This window comes from Mustela putorius, unplaced genomic scaffold, assembly GCF_011764305.1.
Source record: "Mustela putorius furo isolate JIRA1106 unplaced genomic scaffold, ASM1176430v1.1 tig00003898_pilon_pilon_pilon, whole genome shotgun sequence".
Lineage (NCBI taxonomy): Eukaryota > Metazoa > Chordata > Mammalia > Carnivora > Mustelidae > Mustela > Mustela putorius.
The window spans coordinates 7,957,473-7,977,316 of record NW_025422047.1 but is presented as its reverse complement, the minus strand read 5'-3'; the positions used below and the strand labels follow the sequence as shown (position 1 = coordinate 7,977,316).

The window sequence follows — 19,844 nt, the reverse complement described above, 5'->3', positions numbered from 1 at the left end:
TCATTGGGAGTGTAGATAGAACACAGAAAGCCTGGTGCAGGGATTTACAGGGAGAGAGATTCTGGTTAGAAAGTATGGAGAGCACATGAAGTGTGCAATGAAGTGTGACAGTCAGAAAGAATAGGGAGATATTTCAGGAGAGACACTGGGTTTAAGTCAAAGTTGAGTTTGTAGGGGAGGGGAGACTCAGATTTGAAGGCTAAAAGGAAAAAAGCCCTTAAAGAAGGATATCGAACATGCAGGAGAGACGGTTGGTGGGATTGCGAAGTGGTTAACTACCCTTTTTATACAGTGGAAAACTCCAGTGAATCCTGGTGGGAGTTCTATAATCAACAGAAAGGTACTCTGTATCACAAAGAAAGTTTTACTATTTGTAGAAGCTCTGAAACTAAGCTTAATGTGAAAAAAGAAAGCGTTACTTAGTTCTGTCGTTTTATTTATTTATTTATTTATTTTTAAATCGTTTGTTTTTCTTCCCCAAGTGAGAACACAGTTCAAGTGTTTGAACATTTTATATAGTCCCTCTCGTCTTTGCGGTCTTACACGAGAAAAGTTAAGTAAATGTTTCCTGAATGACTTAATAGTGGTGCTTCGTGTTTGTATTGGTTTTCCCTTTGGAACTTGATATATAATCTCACCTGAGGGAATGTCCTCCAGCCTAAAATTATAACATCAGTATTTAAAATAGAACTTTGTGAAGAGTTCTAACATTCCCTTGGAGGTTAAGAAGTGTGGGATTGGTAACTTGTTTGATCACTCATTAATTTTTTAAGATTTTTATTTATTTATTTGACAGAGAGAGATCACAAGTAGGCAGAGAGGCAGGTAGAGAGAAAGAGGAGGAAGCAGGCTCCCTGCCAAGCAGAGAGCCCGATGCGGGACTTGATCCCAGGACCCTGAGATCATGACCTGAGCCAGAGGCAGAAGCTTAACCCAATGAGCCACCCAGGTGCCCCGATCACTCATTCATTTTATCGTACATCAGTTATTTTCGCCCTGCAGTTTCTCTTGATCAGGAACTTTGAAAAAAGCAGCTTAGGTAGGTCATTCTAGCTCAAAAAATCTTACAGAGTTCCAGTCAAGATGTCAGCTAAGGTTACAGTTATTTTGAAAGATTGACTAGAGCCATAGGATCTGCTTCCAAAGTAGCTGACTCATGTGGCTAGGAAGTTAGTATTGGCAATTGGCTGGAGGCCGTAGTTCCTTGCTGTTCGGGACTTTTCCTTGGGGCTGCTTGAGTGTCCTGATGATATGGCAGCTGGCTTCCCCTAGGTTAAGTGATGAGAGAGCAAGGAAGAGGCACGGTGCCTTTTAGGATTTAGTTTTGGGAGTCATGCTAGAGAGGAGAAGGAACTAGGCTCTGCCTTTTGAGGAGAAAGTTACCAAAGAATTTGTGAATATATCTTGATTGACCAGAGCCTTTTATTGTTGGGCTGAGACCTTTATGTTAGTTATTTTATTATAAAGTTTGTTTTGGTATTCCTAGTTCTGAGAGTTTGGCCTAGGCTGTTGATGGGTTTTGACTGTGACATCATAAAAGTTCTTAAATTGATTAAAGGATGTTGGTATCCCTCCCTGCTCTCTTTGTCACTCATCTTGTTCACAGTTCTATTAGCCACAGCAGATGTCAGCAGGGGAGGATATTAAATACAGGATGATATCTAGCTTTCATCTTCAACAGGAATTCATTGCTCATAAGCCCTAGGTCCTTTAAGCAAAATTTTTTTCATTGTAATCTCTGTTGTATTCTGTATGTTAGATTTTCATTTGCCAACTTAATTCTTAACTATGTAACCTTGATTATTTGTGAAGAGATGCTATTTCTCCAACTCCTTGCTTTTCTTTTGTGGTCCTAAAAAGTGGAGTAGCCTTGTTTTACTATGCAAAGTAAATACAAATTATGTTTCAAAGTTTTGATGAAAGTGGGGCGCCTGGCTGGCACAGCCAGTGGAGCATGCAACTCTTGACCTTGATTGTGTAAGTTTGAGTCTGTGCTGAGTATACAGATTACTTAAAAAAATAAAATCTTTGGGGCATCTGGGTGGCTCAGTGGGTTGAGCCTCTGCCTTCGACTCAGGTCATGATCTCAGGGTCCTGGGATAGAGCCCCACATCGGGCTCCCTGCTCAGTGGAGGGCCTGCTTCCCTTTTCTCTCTAGGCCTGCTGCTCTGCCAACTTGTGATCTCTCTCTCTGTCCAATAAATTTTAAAAAATATCTTCAAAACAACAACAAAGTTTTGATGGAAGAACATAAGAGTGATTCCGTGTTCAAGATCGGTTTTTAAAGGTGAAATTTGGGGTATTTTTTTTTTTTTAAGATTTTATCTATTTATTTCACAGATAAAGTATGGAGAGCACATGAAGTGTGACAGTCAAGTGCAGCAGGCAGAGAGAGAGGGAGAAACAGGCTCCCCATGGAGCAGGGATCCTGACGCAGGCCTCGATCCCAGGACTCTAGGATCACAACCTCAGCTGAAGGCAGATGCTTAAGCACCTAAGCCACCCAGGCACCCCCAACCCTTTTTAAAGATTTTATTTATTTATTTGACAGAGGCACAGAGAGAGAGGGAACAAGCAGGGGGAGGGGGAGAGGGAGAAGTGGGCTTCCCGCTGAGCAAGGAGCCTGATATGGGTCTTGATCCTAGGACCCTGGGATCATGACCCGAGCCAAAGGCAGATGCTCTACCAACTGAGCCACCCATGTGCGCCCTACCCTTTATTGAAGTAATCTCTGTGCCCAACATGGGACTCGAATTCATGATCCTTAGATCAAGAGTAGCATGCTCTATTGACTGAGCCAGCCAGACACCCTTGGAATTATTCTTGAGTAGATAGACCTGAGAGAAAGACAAGGGGACATGCTAAAATTGGAAGCAAGTGTAGAATTCTTTCTCTTGTACTATTCAAGTAGTCATTTCAAGTAAAATTCCTTTGGAGCTACCAAATTAGCTTTGAATTAATTTTTCCACATGCAGCTTTGTCCTTTTATTGCAGAAAAAAATTCTTCATTCTCTTCTGTGCCTTCATTTGTCTTATAATGAATAGTAGTTATTGTTCCAGTAGGTTGTTTCCTAAATACAGCTTCCTATCATCAAATCCAGGAAAAAGCTTTGTTCTTATTCCTCTGAGAGGACAGGTAATGAGAATTGACTAAGCTACATGTTATCATCTTGTTCCTGGTAAGCTACCTCAGACCCCATACTACTGAGTCATTTGGTGGTCTAACCCAGTCCTCACCGCATTCTTTCCCACTGTAGATATGAATGAATCTAGACAGTGAGAAGCACTCTTTCCAGCCTATAAAATCTTAGTTTTCGCTCTGCAGTGAATGTTAGGTTTGAATTTTGTGTTACAGAGTTCAAGGAAGTCCTATTCTCATAATACTGGCTTTAGGATGATATATAAACATGAAGGAACTAAGGACTAGGCTAAGGACACAGATCAGATGACACTTTTGGGGTGTTTTAAACAAATTTAAGGCCTTTTAAACTCTCTTACTTGACATGAATTCTTGTCTAATATTTCTTTCTTTTGTGATGCTTGTGGAATAAAAGCCAGCATGGTTCACTGTGTTCCTCTTAATTTTATTGTGCTCCACCCTGCTTTATTGGTGAAAATTTTAAGAAGGAGTAGTAGTGGGGCACCTGGGTGGCTCAGTGGGTTAAGCCTCTGCCTTCGGTTCAGGTCATGGTCTCAGGGTCCTGGGATGGAGCCCCACATCAGGCTTTCTGCTCGGCATGGAGCCTGCTTCCCCTTCCCCCTCTGCCTGCCTCTCTGTGTACTTGTGATCTCTCTCTCTGTCAAATAAATAAAAGCTTCCAAAAGAAAAAGAAATAGTAGTTAGTTCAAATTTTTCATAAATTCATTCGCACACACCTCCTTCGCTACCGTGAGCTCTGGCCAGAGCTCCTTTCTTGTACAGATTTGTAGGGGCTAATGTGTTTCACACATACAAATCTTTTTCTTTTTCATCTTGTTTTACTTAGAAGAATAAAGACAAAATCCAGAATCTATAGGATATATCCCATGTGGTCATCTTTTGGGGGAGGCAAAACAGATTTCATGCTATATCCAGTTAAAAATGATGATTGGGAGAATCAGAGTACAAGATGTCTCCCACTTTTCGAAAGTTCAAGGTTATAACACTTGGCTTTTAAGAAAGACCTACATTCGGGGCACCTGGGTGGCTCAGTGGGTTAAGCCGCTGCCTTCGGCTCAGGTCATGATCTCAGGGTCCTGGGATCGAGTCCCACATCGGGCTCTCTGCTCAGCGGGGAGTCTGCTTCCCTCTCTCACTCTCTGCCTGCCTCTCTGCCTACTTGTGATATCTCTCTCTGTCAAATAAATAAATATAATCTTAAAAAAAAAAAAAGAAAGACCTACATTCGTACCCATTTCACTAATCCAAAGAAATCTGAAGAGGACTTTCATTTTACAAAAAAAAAAAAAAAAGGGCAAAAAGCAGAAATAGCATTCAGCATTTGTTTGGCACTGAGCCACTACAGAGCTGTGTGCACTGGAGCAGTGGGAATGGCACCGCTGAGCCCCTTCCCCAGGAACTATATTCAGCATTGACCTGTCATGGCTTTGAACTGTGTCTGGGAGCATCTGTACTTTATCTCAATTTATTTTGTGCATCTGTTAGCAAGGTATGTCCTGAGGTATCAGAAAAAGAGTTTATTTTTTGGGGTCTAGGAATGCTCAAAATATTTTCCACATAGATTAATGGTAATTGCTGCTTTACTTTATGCTATTTCAGCTTCCAAAAGTTTGCAAAGGAATTCTCTACTTTTGGGGAACAAGGGAAACCTGTACCAGTGTTGATTCCATCTCCTTTATCTGTTTCAGTGAAACTGTTGCCATGGTAATGGGCCACTTAGGCATCATGTGTGTCAAAAGCTTTCCAGCTTTCCATACTTACCAGCTTTTGTGAACTAGCTCATAAAAATTAGGGGCAGTTCAGATTTTGTAATTTAAAATATACAGAAGGATCTAAACATGAAGAATTGTTTTTGAAAAAAGTGGTGTGTGTTTAAGTTGTAAGCACTGTTCTCTGTTAAATGCTTAGAGAGCTTTGACTGGCTATTGATGAAGAATCCCAACCAGAAATTTTCAAAAACTCATCTGCTGGATGTTAATTTGCATCTGTAGTATCTATATATGACATTATTTCCTGAGATCATGAAAGCTGCCAACGCCCCTTGTGGAAAGCTCTGAGAAGCCATTGTACTCAGGTTTTCTGTGCTTTATTTTCTCTCTTTTTGTTTGGTCACTTAAAATATCTGAAAATAGAAGCCATATAGTCTAGCAGTTGATCTATAAACAGTACACCCTTTCATTTAAGGTGAGACCTTTCCTCACAGACAAATTTTGGAGAACAAACTGATGGTTAGTTAGCAGAGGGGAAGGGGGTTGGGGGAAGGTTGATGAGGATTAAGGAGTGCACTTGTTGTAATGAGCACTGGCTGATGGTTGGAAATGTTGAATCACTATATTGTACACCTGGATCTAATATAACACTATGTTAACTAACTGGAATTAAAATTAAAACTTAAAAAGCAAAATAATAATAATAAAGTGAGACCTTTTCTCTATACCTATGTTTGATGTATTTAAGAACAAAAGCAGAAAAGTAATTTTCTGAGTAATGAAGACCTAATGGTTACAAATGTTCCTTTTAATTTTAAACAAGACATGGAGAGTAAAGTATGCCCCTTGTTAAATGGGTAAATCGATATCTGAGGGGAAACATCTGTGTGTTTTCTGTGCTATACTGTGGCAGGAAATTTACAGCTGTGGGGTCTATCATCCTGCCCTACTTCTTTTTGATTGAGACTTTTACATGGTATCAAAAGACTCTCTACCAGCCTAACTTCTCTGCTTTGTGTATATTGTGATTGTGGTAGCAAGACACACACAGCTGCCAGTAACTACAGGGTAGAGAGGACACTCAAGAGCCTGAGGACGGGACACCACGTTATAACCAAATCCTGTCTCTCGTAGTGTGACTTTGTTTCTTTTGTTCTAATTTGTTCTAGGCCAAAACAGACTACAGCAGTAATGAACCTTTTCTGTCACTCCTTCACCTGTTCAATCAAGCATCTTATGCAGTGGCGGTTAAGGTGTTCTTCATGTTCTTCTGTGTTAAGCATTAAGTTTTCTTGTGTATAGCAGTGTCTAGTAGTTCATGTCATTATGTGAAGGGAATTTGGGTAATGTGGTATTAAGGACTACTTGTAAAGGAAGAATGGATGAAGCCAGTGTTAAGAGAAAATAACACAAGAAAGTATAGCTTGAGTAAAATATGCTGGGGGTGGTCAGGGTTTCTCTTAAGCTAAGGCTGTGTATGAGCATTTTGAGTGTGTGAATTTTTTAAAATCTAAGATCAGAAAGCTACAAATCACTTTGCTGTTAGTGACTTCCTGTGAGAATACTATCTTAACCTATCTCATGTAAGACAAGTGAACATGTTTTAATTTGGGAATGACCACCCCCGGAAGTAGAATTATCATTAGACTTTTTCCAGAAGGGTGTTACAAATAACATACTGTGTTAAAAGAACTCCCTGCAGTGAATGTTATAAATCTTTTTTACCAATAACTATAAGGTTGAAGAGAAAATATTTGAAAGAAATGTTCATTCTTTCATCTTTTGCCTTTATGTTCTGGGAATGAAGTAAACAGGCTTTGTTGAATTTTGCCATTTGAAAATACTTCAGATGAGCGTGACTTTAAGAGATCCCTGGCAGAGACATTGTTTAGTTACTGCTCTCTGGAAGTCAGTAAACAATTCAAGGTCTTTAGGTCAGCTACTGCTGCTGCCTCAGCCCCCTGGGTGGCAGTAGACACCCTAACCAGCAGTCCTGAACTACTACTATAGCTCGATGAGAGGACCAGTAGTTCCTAGACTTTTATCTCTTCTCCTCATCCCCGAGGAAGCGCAGGGGACCTTACCACCAATAATAGGAAATGTGCTTTTGGAAAACAAGAAGACTGCCTTCATCTGTGCATAGGAATAGGATTTTTTTAGGTGTATGTTCTTAGCTATCCAGTATCTAGTATTGGAAGAACAGATTGATACCCGATCTACTCCTCACCCTGGGCTTTGAAAAGGTAGTGGACATAAATATGTAGGGAGGCTGGTTAACTTCAATGCAGATGCTAGCCAACATAGAGATCAGAATGCAGATATTGTTGAAAAACTGTCAGAAGGATAAAATTCTTTTCTAGGTAATGACAGGGACATCATCTAGAGGAAAGTATTAAACATGGCCAAGCTATGGGGGCACAGTGTTATAATAAAGCATTGTAAAGACTTCCATACAGTGTGGTTAGAAACCACTGGAGAGGGGCACCTGGGTGGCTCAGTGGGTTAAGCCTCTGCCTTTGGCTCAGGTCATGATCTCAGGGTCCTGGGATCAAGCCCACCATGAGGCTCTCTGCTCAGCAGGGAGTCTGCTTCCTCCTCTCTCTGCCTGCCTCTCTGCCTACTTGTGATCTCTGTCTGTCAAATAAGTAAATAAAATCTAAAAGGAAAACGCTTTAAAAAAAAAAAAAAAGAAACCACTGGAGATGGCCATCTCTCCTAGAAACAGTTCAGGCCTTTCAGTTTGTTAATGACCATTATTCAGAAAATGCTGATTGGTTTGGGAAAACAGATTATGATACCCATATCCTGCTAGACAACTCAAGATGGCTTCTCTCAAAGTGTGATCCTGAAGAGCCCATTGACTTTGGGAAAAGATATCTACTGAACAATGAAGCCTTGAAGAGATTTGATCCTATGATTCCTCTGTACAGCCCTGGTTACTGTACATCTTGCAGTTTGTTTTCTTGACCTTATACTGTATAAAATTTGCCTACCTTGTGTATGGTTATTTAGGTTCCAACCTGCCTTTTCTGAGAAAACAATAAAGAAAAAAAGTGAAATAATCAAGAATGCAAATCCAAAGTTAAAATTTTTAACATTGCACTGAAGAAAGAATTGCATCTGCAATAAAGAACACTGTAACCCCACTGACAGATTCTTTTATGTGAACATCCATCCTTTTTTTTAAAAAAAAAAGATTTTATTTATTTTGAGAGAGACAGACAGAGAGGGCACTAGTGGGGAAGAGAGGGAGGAGCAGGCTCCCCTCCGAGCAGGAAACCTATTGAGGGGTTCGATCCCAGGGCCCTGGGATCATGACCTAAGCCAAAGGCAGGCACTTAACAACTGAGCCACCCAGGTGCCCCAGCATCCCACACTTTTAAAAAATCTTCCGCATGAAAGCTTATAAACTGAAGCTTTACTGTGAGCTTTTAGCCCATTAAAATGTATTGATAAGGTAATATAAAGGGAGAATTTCTGGTTTTTAAAAAAGTGGTCAGATGGGATGCCTGAGTGGCTCAGTTGGTTAAGCGGCTGCCTTCGGCTCAGGTCATGATCCCAGCGTCCTGGGATCGAGTCCCACATCAGGCTCCTTGCTCGGCAGGGAGCCTGCTTCTCCCTCTGCCTCTGCCTACCATTCTGTCTGCCTGTGCTCACTCTCTCCCTGTCTCTCTGATAAATAAATGAAATCTTTAAAAAAAAAAAAAGTGGTCAGATAAAGGAGCTAAAGCAGTATTGTTACCTTTTCCTGACCATTTGTATTGATGTCACTGAATAAATGAAACAGCTAACCTTTCTAGAACTACAGTTGACTCTTGAACAACATAGGGGTTTGGTATGCTGACCCTCTCTGCAGTCAAAAATCCACGTATAACTTTTGACTCCCCAAAAACTTAGCCACTAACAGTCTACTGTTAACAGGAAGCCTTACCAATGACATAAACAGCCAATTAACACATATTTTATATGTTACATGTGTTACATACTGTATTCTTAAAAGTAAGCTAGAGAAAAGATGTTATTAAAATCATAAGGAAAATACATTTACCGGATTGTTGAGTTCTTTTTGAAAAAAAGTGTATAAGTGGATCCACACTTTTTTTTTTAAGATTTTATTTATTATTTATTCAACAGACAGAGATCACAAGTAGGCAGAGAGGCAGACAGAGAGAGAGAGGGGTAAGAAGGCTCCCTGCTGAGCAGAGAGCCCGATTCAGTGCTTGATCCCAGGACCCTGGGATCATGACCTGAGCCGAAGGCAGAGGCTTAACCCACTGAGCCACCCAGGCGCCCTGGATCCACACATTTTAAACCCATTTTCTTCAAGGGTCAACTATACACTGCACTGTTAATATACACGTGTGGTACGAAACAGAGGTGCCTTATGCCTGGCTGGCTCAGTCAGTAAGTAGAGTATGTGACTCTTGATCACGGGATTTTAAGTTTGAACTCCACATTGGGTGTAGCAGTTACTTAAAATTGTTAAAAAGCAATGCGCCTTGGGGATGCCTAGGTGGCTCAGTCATTGAGCATCTGCCTTCAGCTTAGGTCATGATCCTGGAGGCCTGGGATTGAGCCACATCAGGCTCCCTGCTCTGTGAGCCTCTTTCTCCCTCTCCCTCTGCCTGCTGCTCCCCCTGCTGTGCTCTTTCTCTAACAAATAAATAAAATCTTGTTTTAAAAAAATGCATCGAAGAAAAATTATTGGCCATCATGTTTTTAATACAAGATGTGAGTTTGCATCCATGGTATAACAAATGAACCAAACCCCCCCCAAGACACTGTTTTATCTAATTAAAGTTATACTCTAACTATTTATAATTAACAGTATCTCTTCCAGAAAAAGGTAGAATTGGAAATGCTACTTGCTTATGGTATATCAATAAAACCCATGTTTTTAAAGTTAGCATGAACCTTGACTATATTATACATTTGGTTCTAAATACTGGTTTATTGTTTATTAGAATTAATATTCATGAAAAAGAATGTTTAAGTCAGTTATTTAATATGTGACATTTTTTCCATTTTGCTTTCATTAAACATACTTGCCAATGGCACTAATTTGCATTCTTGTCTTGTAGTCTCTGGTTTTCAGCAGCCACTGCAAAGCAGTGAGTGGCTACTCAGACCAGGTCATCCATCAGCGGAGATCAGCTACCTCCTCGCTACGTTGCTGCCTGCTCACTGAACTGCCATCTTTTTTGTGTGTGGCCAGTCCACGAGTAAGTGCCACGGAGGGAAGAGACAAAATAGATGATAATTGAAGAATTAAACCAACTTCTAAGAGATCTATTTCTTAAACAATTACTTTAAGCTCTTTGGACCTTGAGAAACGTAAATCATCAGTATTTAGAAGACACACATGGTCCTGGCTTTCCCAAGACAGTGCTCCTCCCTTTAAATTACATTGGTTTGAGAATTGTATGGTAGATCAGAATGGCTTCTTTCCCTGACCGTGTGTCTCCTGTGTCGTTCCTCTCGTTTAGTCAGGGACTCTAAACTACCATGGGAGCAAGCCATCTGTCAGGTAGATTATCACTGAACAGAAGGGTCAGGGACAAGGGAATATTTGAAAAGGAGAGGGAGCCATTTGTTACCCGCATTGAGGTTTTTGTTTTTTGTTTTTTGTTTTTTTTAAATTTGACAGGGTTTTTGAGGGTTTTTTAGAGGAGGGGGTCAGATTGGGAGGGAGATTTGATCTGGCCTTATCGCCTCAGTGCAGTCTTCAAATAATAAAAGGAAACATAACACTCCAGCATCAGGAAACTTCTTAGCCTGGTGTTCTCTCACTCTTCTCAGCAGCTCTGCCTGGCCTGTGATTCACAGGTATGTTCCCTCTGAAAAGTGACTGTTGTGCTCTATTCACCATTCAGCAGTCTCAGTTTTATTTGCAGGTTGGGAGCAGTTTCTCTTATGGTTTCAACTTTGAGCACCTGTTAGATCCTTCCTAACCCTCCTTTTATCAAAACAGCATACTCTGTGGATTGCCAGCAGCATCGCTGCAAAGGCTCCCCTTTGCCCAGTGCTGTTTTTTACTCTGCTTACCTCTTCCATTCTTTCCTGTCGTTGATCAGAGCTAGACAGAAGCTCTCTTACAACTCTGAACAACTGTGTGAAGGGAGGGTGCAGAGTAGAGATGCATTAGACTCTCTGGTTAGAGCAGAGAACAAGTTTCAGTCTTCCTGGCTCATTTCCTTTTTGCTCTAAGGAGCATCTTTCAGTTAGCCAGGAAAACTCTTTTTTTTTTTTAAAGATTTATTTATTTGACAGAGAGAAATCACAAGTAGACAGAGAGGCAGCCAGAGAGAGAGAGAGAGGGAAGCAGGCTCCCTGCTGAGCAGAGAGCCCGATGCGGGACTCGATCCCAGGACCCTGAGATCATGACCTGAGCCGAAGGCAGCGGCTTAATCCACTGAGCCACCCAGGCGCCCCTAGCCAGGAAAACTCTTAAAGAAGCCGACATTACTTACCCTTCTGTGTTTTACCTTCTTTTCTTCACTCATTCTAGAAGGTCTGCTGTGTTCACAGTTCTGTTTAAAGAAGGTGGATCCTTCTGAATCTTCCTTAGTGATATTTTTCTGTCATTATTGACATCAGCTTGCATTCTTTATTAAGATATCAAAGGTCAGAATCTGGCAGGGGTCCCAAGAAAGTTGATGAATGGAAATGAGATGATGATGGGACTGAGTCCCATTGACTCCTGCCTGCCTTCCCTTCTTTCTGCTGACCCTGTACTACATGAACTTGATTTGCGGGCCACTGTCAACTGTGATATATATTAGCTATCTAAATAGAAAGTATTTAGATTTTCTATATATCGTGTTCTGCCAAAGCATTTTTGGTCTTGGAAGCTTTAGTCAATGCAGGTAAATGTACCCTTTCTAGAACACATCTAAAGTCAGGTGCTTCTATAGAAAGTGGTCTTTAGATCACATAGTTGTGTGGTTCATTTCCTTCTCACCCTTCCAATCTGATGTGTATACTGCGAGGCCTGACAAGAGGAAGTCTAGATTTCAGAGAGGGATGTCTAGATATTTTTACTTCTCATATCCCTAGTGATTTATAGAGCCAATTAAAAAGTGAGCTGCCTTGGGCTGTCATTGCATTGACATGCATGAAGATTCTTTTTATTTATTCTACTCAGAGCTCTCTGGCCAACCACTCTGAAGAAGAACCCCCCTCTCCCAACAGACTCACACATGGGATACCCCAACTGTACAACTGAAGCCTTCTTTTCTGAGGAGCCCAGAGTCAAAACTGTCAGCCTGGTGCTGCTGTTTCCCTAAAGAATAGTAAATAGTGACTAGTTTGAAGAAGGCTAAAATAGCATAAAGGTGGGGTGACAGGAAGGGAACAGGAGAAAACTTTATTATTTGGCTGAAGCAGTCTGCCCTAGCACCTTCCGTTCCTACTCAGCCCCTCTCTCCATAATTATTATAGAGTTTTTTCTCGTAGCAGGTGCCAGACCTGAAATAGGAGTAATTACACCATGGTTATATGGACAGGAAGAGGAGTTTTTAAAAAGTCTGAATATTTTATACACTCATCCACAAGCTTTTACCTTTCAGATCAGGCCTGGGGTGTGAATAATCCTGGTATCCTTGATTGTCTTATATTGATTTCTAACCCATCTGTGGTAGGGAAAAACTGACTTTCTTTGAAGTCAGAACCTTAGCCTTGAGCTGAAACAAATTAATGTCCCTGTCTTGTGCTGTGGAAACTTTCAGGGTCAGTTCTAGAAGAACTGTGCCTGCCACTATGGAAGGAATTATAGGAGCTGTTTTCTTGTTAGCTGAAGAAATAATTCTGCTGGGTAAACTAAGACCCTGGAGTTCATTTTACCAAAAAACTGAAGCGCTTGTAGTGGTCACGCTTGCTAGAGCTAGAGCAGGAGCATACATGTCCTCAGGAAGGACGCGCTAAATGCTTGAGGAGACAGCCCTTGAAGATACTATAGTTTAGGAAGTTAGTGAAGCAAGAAGCAGAGGTTAGCTCATGTGAGACTAAAGGGAGTATGCATTTCCATTTGTGGGGAGGGAAGAATGGTGTGGCATGCTTCATCTCTCCCTGCTTCTGAGCAATCAGGAAGGCCACATGGGGTTAGAAGAATGGGTGGAGGCCATTTATGAGAGAGTTGACTTGGGAAGCACAGTTTAATTAGAAGTGGACTTGTTTGTCTCCTCTTAGACCTCATGAGTTCACTGCTTGCGTACTTATGACATGACATTCTGTGATTTTTGCATATATCTTGATCCAGGGCCCTTGCCAAAGAAGCTTATCAAAACATTAAAAAATATTTCACTAAGAACTGGGCCTCACATACCTCCTAGTTTTCAATCCTGGACTTGGAAGGATGTCAACAAAATGAATTTGGAAAATAGGTGAAAGTTTATAACTGGAGAAAGTTTTGTTTTTAAACTGTGTAAGAGTGCCTAGGAGTGAGTCTTAGGCAGGAAAAACATTTTGCCTGTGTCATTGTTCCCCTCTTCCTTTGTGCTGAGTTTTTAGCTTTTGATTTTTCATCTGGAGAATCTGGGCCCAAAGTCTGTATGTACGGATTATTGCCCTTATTATACTATTATTATTATTTTAGAGAGAGCACATGCGTGAAAACAAATGGGGAAGGAGCAGAAGGAGAGGGAAAGAGAATCTTAAGCAGGCCCCACCCCCAGCACAGAGCCTCATGTGGGACTCCATCTCACAACCCTGAGATCATGACCTAGCTGAAATCAGGAGTCGGATGCTTAACCCACTAAGCCACACAGGTGCCCCCCAAAATCTATATAATTCCATTACAAATTCTGCTTTTCTACAAAATAAACAACGAAAACAAAGCAGTTATCTCTGAGTGTAAAATTGATCAGTGTGAGTATCTTGTTAGAAAAGCGTAAATATTATTTACTCCTCCAAAAGTATATATACTGTATAGAACCGGTCGTACTTCTGTAGTCTTGCTGTTTATATGAGTGTTAGGAAAGTACAGCCACTATCCACTATTGACCATGCAGTTCTGGGACTCATACCATAGATGGTAGATAGCTGCTCAGTTACTGCCAGGACACGGTACAGCAGGAAAATCCAGGTTTTATCCACCAGTTTTTAATTTCTGTCTTCATTTGTCTATGTTCAACTTTCTGTGGGAAAAAGGAATAAACTGGAAGCAAGAGAACAAACTTCTTTTGGAATGTGTAAAGATGATAGGAGATTACCAACAACTGCTTCTCGTATTGTGTGTGAAACGGGTGTGCTGTCGGGATTTTGGAGCTTTGGAGCTTTGGAGCTGCCAGGGACACCCGCTTGCTGTGACCCCTCCCTGTAGTTTTGTGTCTGGACTGTAGATGGCACTGTTTTCTAGCAAACTCAGTTCAGCTTCATCTATGAGCTGGAGTAGAGGACGCTGTTGTATTAGTAAATCATGCTCTTTCTTGTTTTGGTATCCTCTAGTCTCCAGCAGAGGCACCTGCAGCCCTGTAGTCAGCTAGCTGACTGTTAGTGTACCCCAGGGCAGCATTAAGACTTGGCCTGAGGGGCCGTGGTATTCATTAAAAGCCTAGAGCTATTGGCTTTTCCTTTAGACCTTCTGGATCAAAATCTGCACTTTAGATAAGCTCCCAAGAAGGTTCTTCTACATACCAAAACTTAACAACCGTTCTATTGTCCTAATGATTGATGGGCATGAAGATAGAAAAGCTAATAGTAAGATACATTTTCCTAAATGTCTCTCTTCTGGGAAATCATAGCAACAATAAAACTAGCTAACTAGGTATGGCCCGTGTTCTGTGTTCTGATCTCTCTAATTCCTCTGCACTTGTTCCTTATACCCAGTTTCTCCGCATTCTTGGTCTTGCTCCACGGTTTTTCTGAGCAGTTTAGTGCATATAATGGGACTTTCGCATTTTATCAGCCTGAGCATGCAGATAATCACAACTTCCAAATTTCAACAGAAGGTAACTCAGGCCTCTAATCAGGTGATTTCACAGCTATCTGAATACACAGATGCTTATTAGAGTAGGAATAGACCCAAATCACTTAAAGGATTAAAATGCCTGTTTCTTAATTGGTGAGAGCCTTCTATTCCATGGGGGCGGGGGTGGGGGGCAGGCAGCATTTCAGTGTTGTTGCACCTTGTGAAGAGATGAGAGTTTGTGCATAGGCTCTATCCTAGCGAAGAAATGAATCCACCACTCTCTGGCAGTATCTTTCTCCACCTGCTTCCACCATATCCCATCTTATGGCCTAAAGGAAAGGTTCTCTTATCTTTCGTTAGGCTTTTCAGTCAGCAACCTGGTCAGGGAAGAGGAGAAAAAAGTCTTGATAAACTTGGGAGCTTTGCCACAAAACCATTAAAGATCACTTTAAATGCACCAGGCCAATAACCCTTTTTGTTCTTTAGTAATGACTGTGTAGCTCCAGCTCCCTTCCTGATCTTCCCATTCTGTGTATGGCTACTAGAACTTGAAGTGGCAGAGTTGGATCAGGGATCTATAGAACCATGATAGAATCATTCCTGACCTAGTGTCCTAGTTTTTCTGAAAACTCCAGCACTCTCTGGATCTTTAGCTTGCTGCAGATTCATGTTGTAAGTAGTTGGCCTTTTACCTGGACCAGCTCACTAAGTCAGTTATTAGGGGCAGCTTATTTGTTAGGACAAACTAGCCTGAGAATTATCCACATTTATCTACAAAGTTGGGGTGTAGGAAATCTGCAAGAGCTGTCTCACATGACTATCTCACTGCAGGTTACCGCAGTGCCATTGGATTCTTACTGCAATGACCGCAGTGCAGAATATGAGCGGCGAGTGCTGAAGGAAGGAGGGAGTCTGGCAGCCAAGCAGTGTTTGTTAAATGGGGCCCCTGAACTGGCAGCAGACTGGCTAAATCGACGATCCCAGTTCTTCCCAGAGCCAGCTGGAGGACTATGGAGCATCAGGCCTCAAAATGGCTGGTCTTTCATCAGGATTCCAGGTAAGTTCTTTGTTCTTGTGGAATGGGTTCCCAGCTCTGGCAAGGGAAGAGGAACCGAGGAGATACTCCATGTGGTGGCTTTAGATACTTGGAAGTGCTTGGGGTTTGTTTCCTGTTTTGCCCTTACTAACTTCATAGGTAAAAATACTTGAGTAATTTATGACTTAACAGAGAAATGTTCTTTAGATTTGTGCTTACGTACTCTCCTTTGACAAGCCTACAGCTGAGAAAGGAATGCCACTCTTCTAAAAAAAAAAAAAAAAAAGAGCTGGGGAGAGTAAAGTTGGTAGGAAAGGCTCCAGGTCGAATGAGTACAGTTGTCTTGTGCCATTGCCAGTAGGGTGAATGAGAATGTCGTCACTTCAGAAAGCCTAGTTGAAGTAGCATAAACAGTGTCCTGCACGGAGCACTAGAGATCTAAATGATAACCAGAAGAAAAACAGTGTGTTTTGTGCCAAAACGCTAGCAGATTCCCAGACCTCCTAGAGTCAAGGTCGAGGGTTGAAAGGAAACTAGGTTTTCATCTTTGCTTTAGTGAGACTACTTTTAAGGAAACTGAACACAAGATTCCTAGGCTTATGTTGCAAACACCTGCTAGCAGACTAGAGTGCTAGTTGAGGCCTACCACGTTAGTTTTGGTCGTCCAGATTCTCTGATACTTTGATTGTATTCTTTTTACTGGATATAATGAAAGTAAATTAGCGCTGAGTATTCAAAAGAGAGAATCTGCCAAGTGTCAAGGGACTTTGGGTCAGCCTCATCATAGCTGGGATTGGAAGGTGCTTTGAATAGAAGAATCCATCCTGAGTTTATGAGAGCAATATAATATGTGGCCTCGTAGCAGACTTAGAACACCTGAAAGCAGTGAGTGAAGGTGTACTGTTGGAAAACAAGGGGGAAAGCCCACTTGTAAAGCAGGCCTGGTTAGTAGTGGGAATAGAGGACTGAAATCCAGCAGGTCTGGAAACCATTGAATCCCAGCCATAAGATGAGCACAGGTGTTGAAAGAAGCAAGACAACATCTTATTTCTTCTTTCTCCCTTCTTTACTCTGGCTCCTAAGTTCCCAGTACAAGAGTAGAGGGCTTATTGCTGGCGCTGTGGGAATCTCTTGTGGCTTTTCCTGTTCTTTGAAAGAAAAATGGACCTTGTTTAAATAGCAGGAAGTGTCTGAGTTCTTTTCACATCGATAAAAAGCACCAGCCTCACTGGCTGTTTACTGTGAGAACCAACCAGCTCCTCACTGACCCCATTGTGCTCTGTAGACTAGCTGGGGCAGGGCAGCGAGGGGTGGGGGGATGAGGGGTCACTGGAACCCGTGTTTTATCTCTTTTTGCTCTATACTTTTATATTTTCTGCTTCCTTGGGAAGGATTGGTTCCATTATAGTCCCCGAAAGACCAAAATCTCCTGGATTTCACACCTTGAATGCATCTCCCTGTTTCCCCAGGAGAAGGATATTTATTCCTTTCAGAAGTCTTCTCTCCTTGGAAAAAGGAGGTATTTCATCTATTAGCCTAGTTTTACTGCCATGGAATATACTCATTTTGTCCCTAAATAGGCTCTTACACTGTGGCCAGTTAAGAAGTTGTGTCTAAGATACTTTAAGCCTGTACTATAGGATTGTGGAAGATGTTGCAAGAAAGAGGATAGGTCTATACAACACTTTGAGATCCTGTTTTAAAGTGAGGTTGGACTTGGCACAGTCAGCCTAATTTCTAGGGGATTGTGCTCTTCTTGGCTCTGTGCCCTACTTAGCAACAGGTGGTGCTGTTGTCCAGTGCAACTTCGGTAGCTCCTGAGAAATTGAGTAATGGATGCTAGGCCTGAAAGATCCCAGTGTGTAGAGGGAAAGAAACCCATTTTTTTTTTTTTTTTCTGCCTGTCTTTGTAAGGACAAGTACTGGGTGATGAGTTAACATGCTTAACGGAGAAGCAGAAACACTGTTCGTTGCTTCAGTATTCAAAGGCTATGGCTGCAGTCTCTTTCTGCTTAGTCCTTTTCTTTCAGGGCAGTCCAGAGAAATCCAGTCCATCCACTTTCACTTCCCACATACACGGTAATAGCTAACAAGTGCCGTTTTTGCTTCTCTCAGGTGCTTCGGAGTTCTGTGTGCGTCTTTGTCTCTGAGCCGCCTCCTCTTAGCATCATTCATTCTAGTTAGCAAAGGAAAGGAGATGTGGGAAGCAAGGATGTGTGAAAACTATTGAATCACAACTTTGAGATGAAGCTTCTCAAAATGCAGACACTAGACTGATTTACATACGCTAAAATATTTGTGTGGAGGGAGTAGATGTGAATGGAGAGGGAAGATAAGTGGTCTGCAGAGATCCGATGAACCTAGCTTGCATTCTCTTCTCAGTGATGAAAACTGTATATGGGCTTTCTTTTTTTTCCACTGTCCTGCGCTTTTAATGAAAAAAGAAAGAAACTTACTGTCTAAAGCTGATTGGTAGCCCTGTGGGGAATGCTTAGGAGCTATCAAAATTGAGGGATCCCAGGGAACCCAATTAAAAGAGAAAGGTAATTGTGACAAGAAAATGTTGAAGTTGTTAGGAAAGCATTGCCGCCTGATCAGACTTGGAATTCATACAGGCCTCCTTGTCTGGTGCCAGGGACAGGGCCTAGCATTTGGTTCTGTCCCAGCTGCAGTCGTTTGATTGTGTTGGTAAGGAGATCAACAAAAAGAAGAGCATTTCAGTAATCTAAACAGGACCAAACAAAGAGGCTGAACAAAGGTGTGTGTGCCACAGTGTCGGGGAGGGGGTGGTGGAGGGAGAGATGTGGCCTGGCAGCGTTCCGAAGGTGGGAAAAGGCAGGCAGCAGTGCAGAGGAGTAAACATCCAGGGCCTGTGGCTTTGTAGCAAAAACAGAGTGGCTGATGATTTGTTATGGTGCTGTCAGCACATCCGTTCTCGTTCGGTTTATACAATGATTACGACTTGGCAAATGGTGGCGAGAACAGAGAAATACCCATTGAGAACTCTTGGATTGCTCTCAACAGTCAGCCTCTGCATTCTGAGGGGGGAAAAAACGGGTTTGAACCCAGAAATTAGGGATAGACTGTACGTTTTTTAACAGTTCCCTTTTTTACTTTTAGTGGTTAGTTGTCAGTGTTGTCTCTCTATCCTTTGTGTCTCCTTTTTTACATCCCATGACCACTTCCACATATACACTTAAATCTCCCGGCCCCTTCGGCCTCGTTTCTTCCCTCTCTTAGTAGCAGCGATTGTTCAGGGCATGTTTATGGACCAGTCTGCAAACAGGAAGCTCTACTTCCTGAAATGTGATGGGAGTTGAATGATACTGAATGGATAAGATGAAAATTTGAGAGCTAAGTGCTCTGTAAAGATCTCTGGCTAAAATGCTTTTTTTTTTTTCTTTTAATGGGCTGAGGAAAGAGAAAGCACGAGTTAGTGAGTAAAAGCAGCTTCCATTTCACAGAAACCCAAAGTCAGTCCTTCTGAGAAGCTGAACAAACTTTAGTGTCTTTATTAAATTACAGTTTAGGATAATGATATTTACTAGCCAGCCTATTCGAAATCATCCAGGAGAAGGAGTTTGTATTTACACAGAGGGGCAGGAATGGATATGTGTATTTGGATTTCTCGATATTTAAGTGTCTCCAGAGACAGGCAAAATAGCCTTTGTTTCTCTACATTCTCGTGCTTTCAGGAGGTGTAAACCATTTAGCCACAGAACTAGCAGAAACAAATATCTAGAGATAGGATAAAGAAGGAAAAGCAAGTTTGTTTCTCTGGTCACCTAGAGCAGATATGACATGGACCTCACTCTTAGATGTCCATGTGTACCTGCTGTCCCCTGAGTAAGGACATGGAGAAGGGAAACTTTCAGTTTTCTTAGCAGCAGATATCTGATTGGGAACTGAGCTTTGGAAGGGAACCTACACCTCCCCCTTTCAGGGTTCTTCTTCTCAGAGCACTACTGGATCATGACTTAACAGTGCTGTGCATTCTTCTCTAGAGTTACTTTCCTGCTCTTGGGATGACAA

The 19,844-nt window shown here is 41.7% G+C and overlaps 1 protein-coding gene across 3 annotated transcripts in view; it reads left to right on the top strand.

Annotated features, from left to right (window-relative positions):
* INO80 (INO80 complex ATPase subunit) overlaps positions 1–19,844 on the top strand; it is a 138,098-nt gene that overhangs the window by 82,035 nt on the left and 36,219 nt on the right. For all 3 annotated transcript variants that reach the window (XM_045067904.1, XM_045067903.1, XM_045067902.1), the window contains exons 25-26: positions 9,951–10,091; positions 15,608–15,833. In XM_045067904.1, the coding sequence (XP_044923839.1) occupies positions 9,951–10,091; positions 15,608–15,833 (367 nt within the window). The remainder of the gene's footprint in view (positions 1–9,950; positions 10,092–15,607; positions 15,834–19,844) is intronic.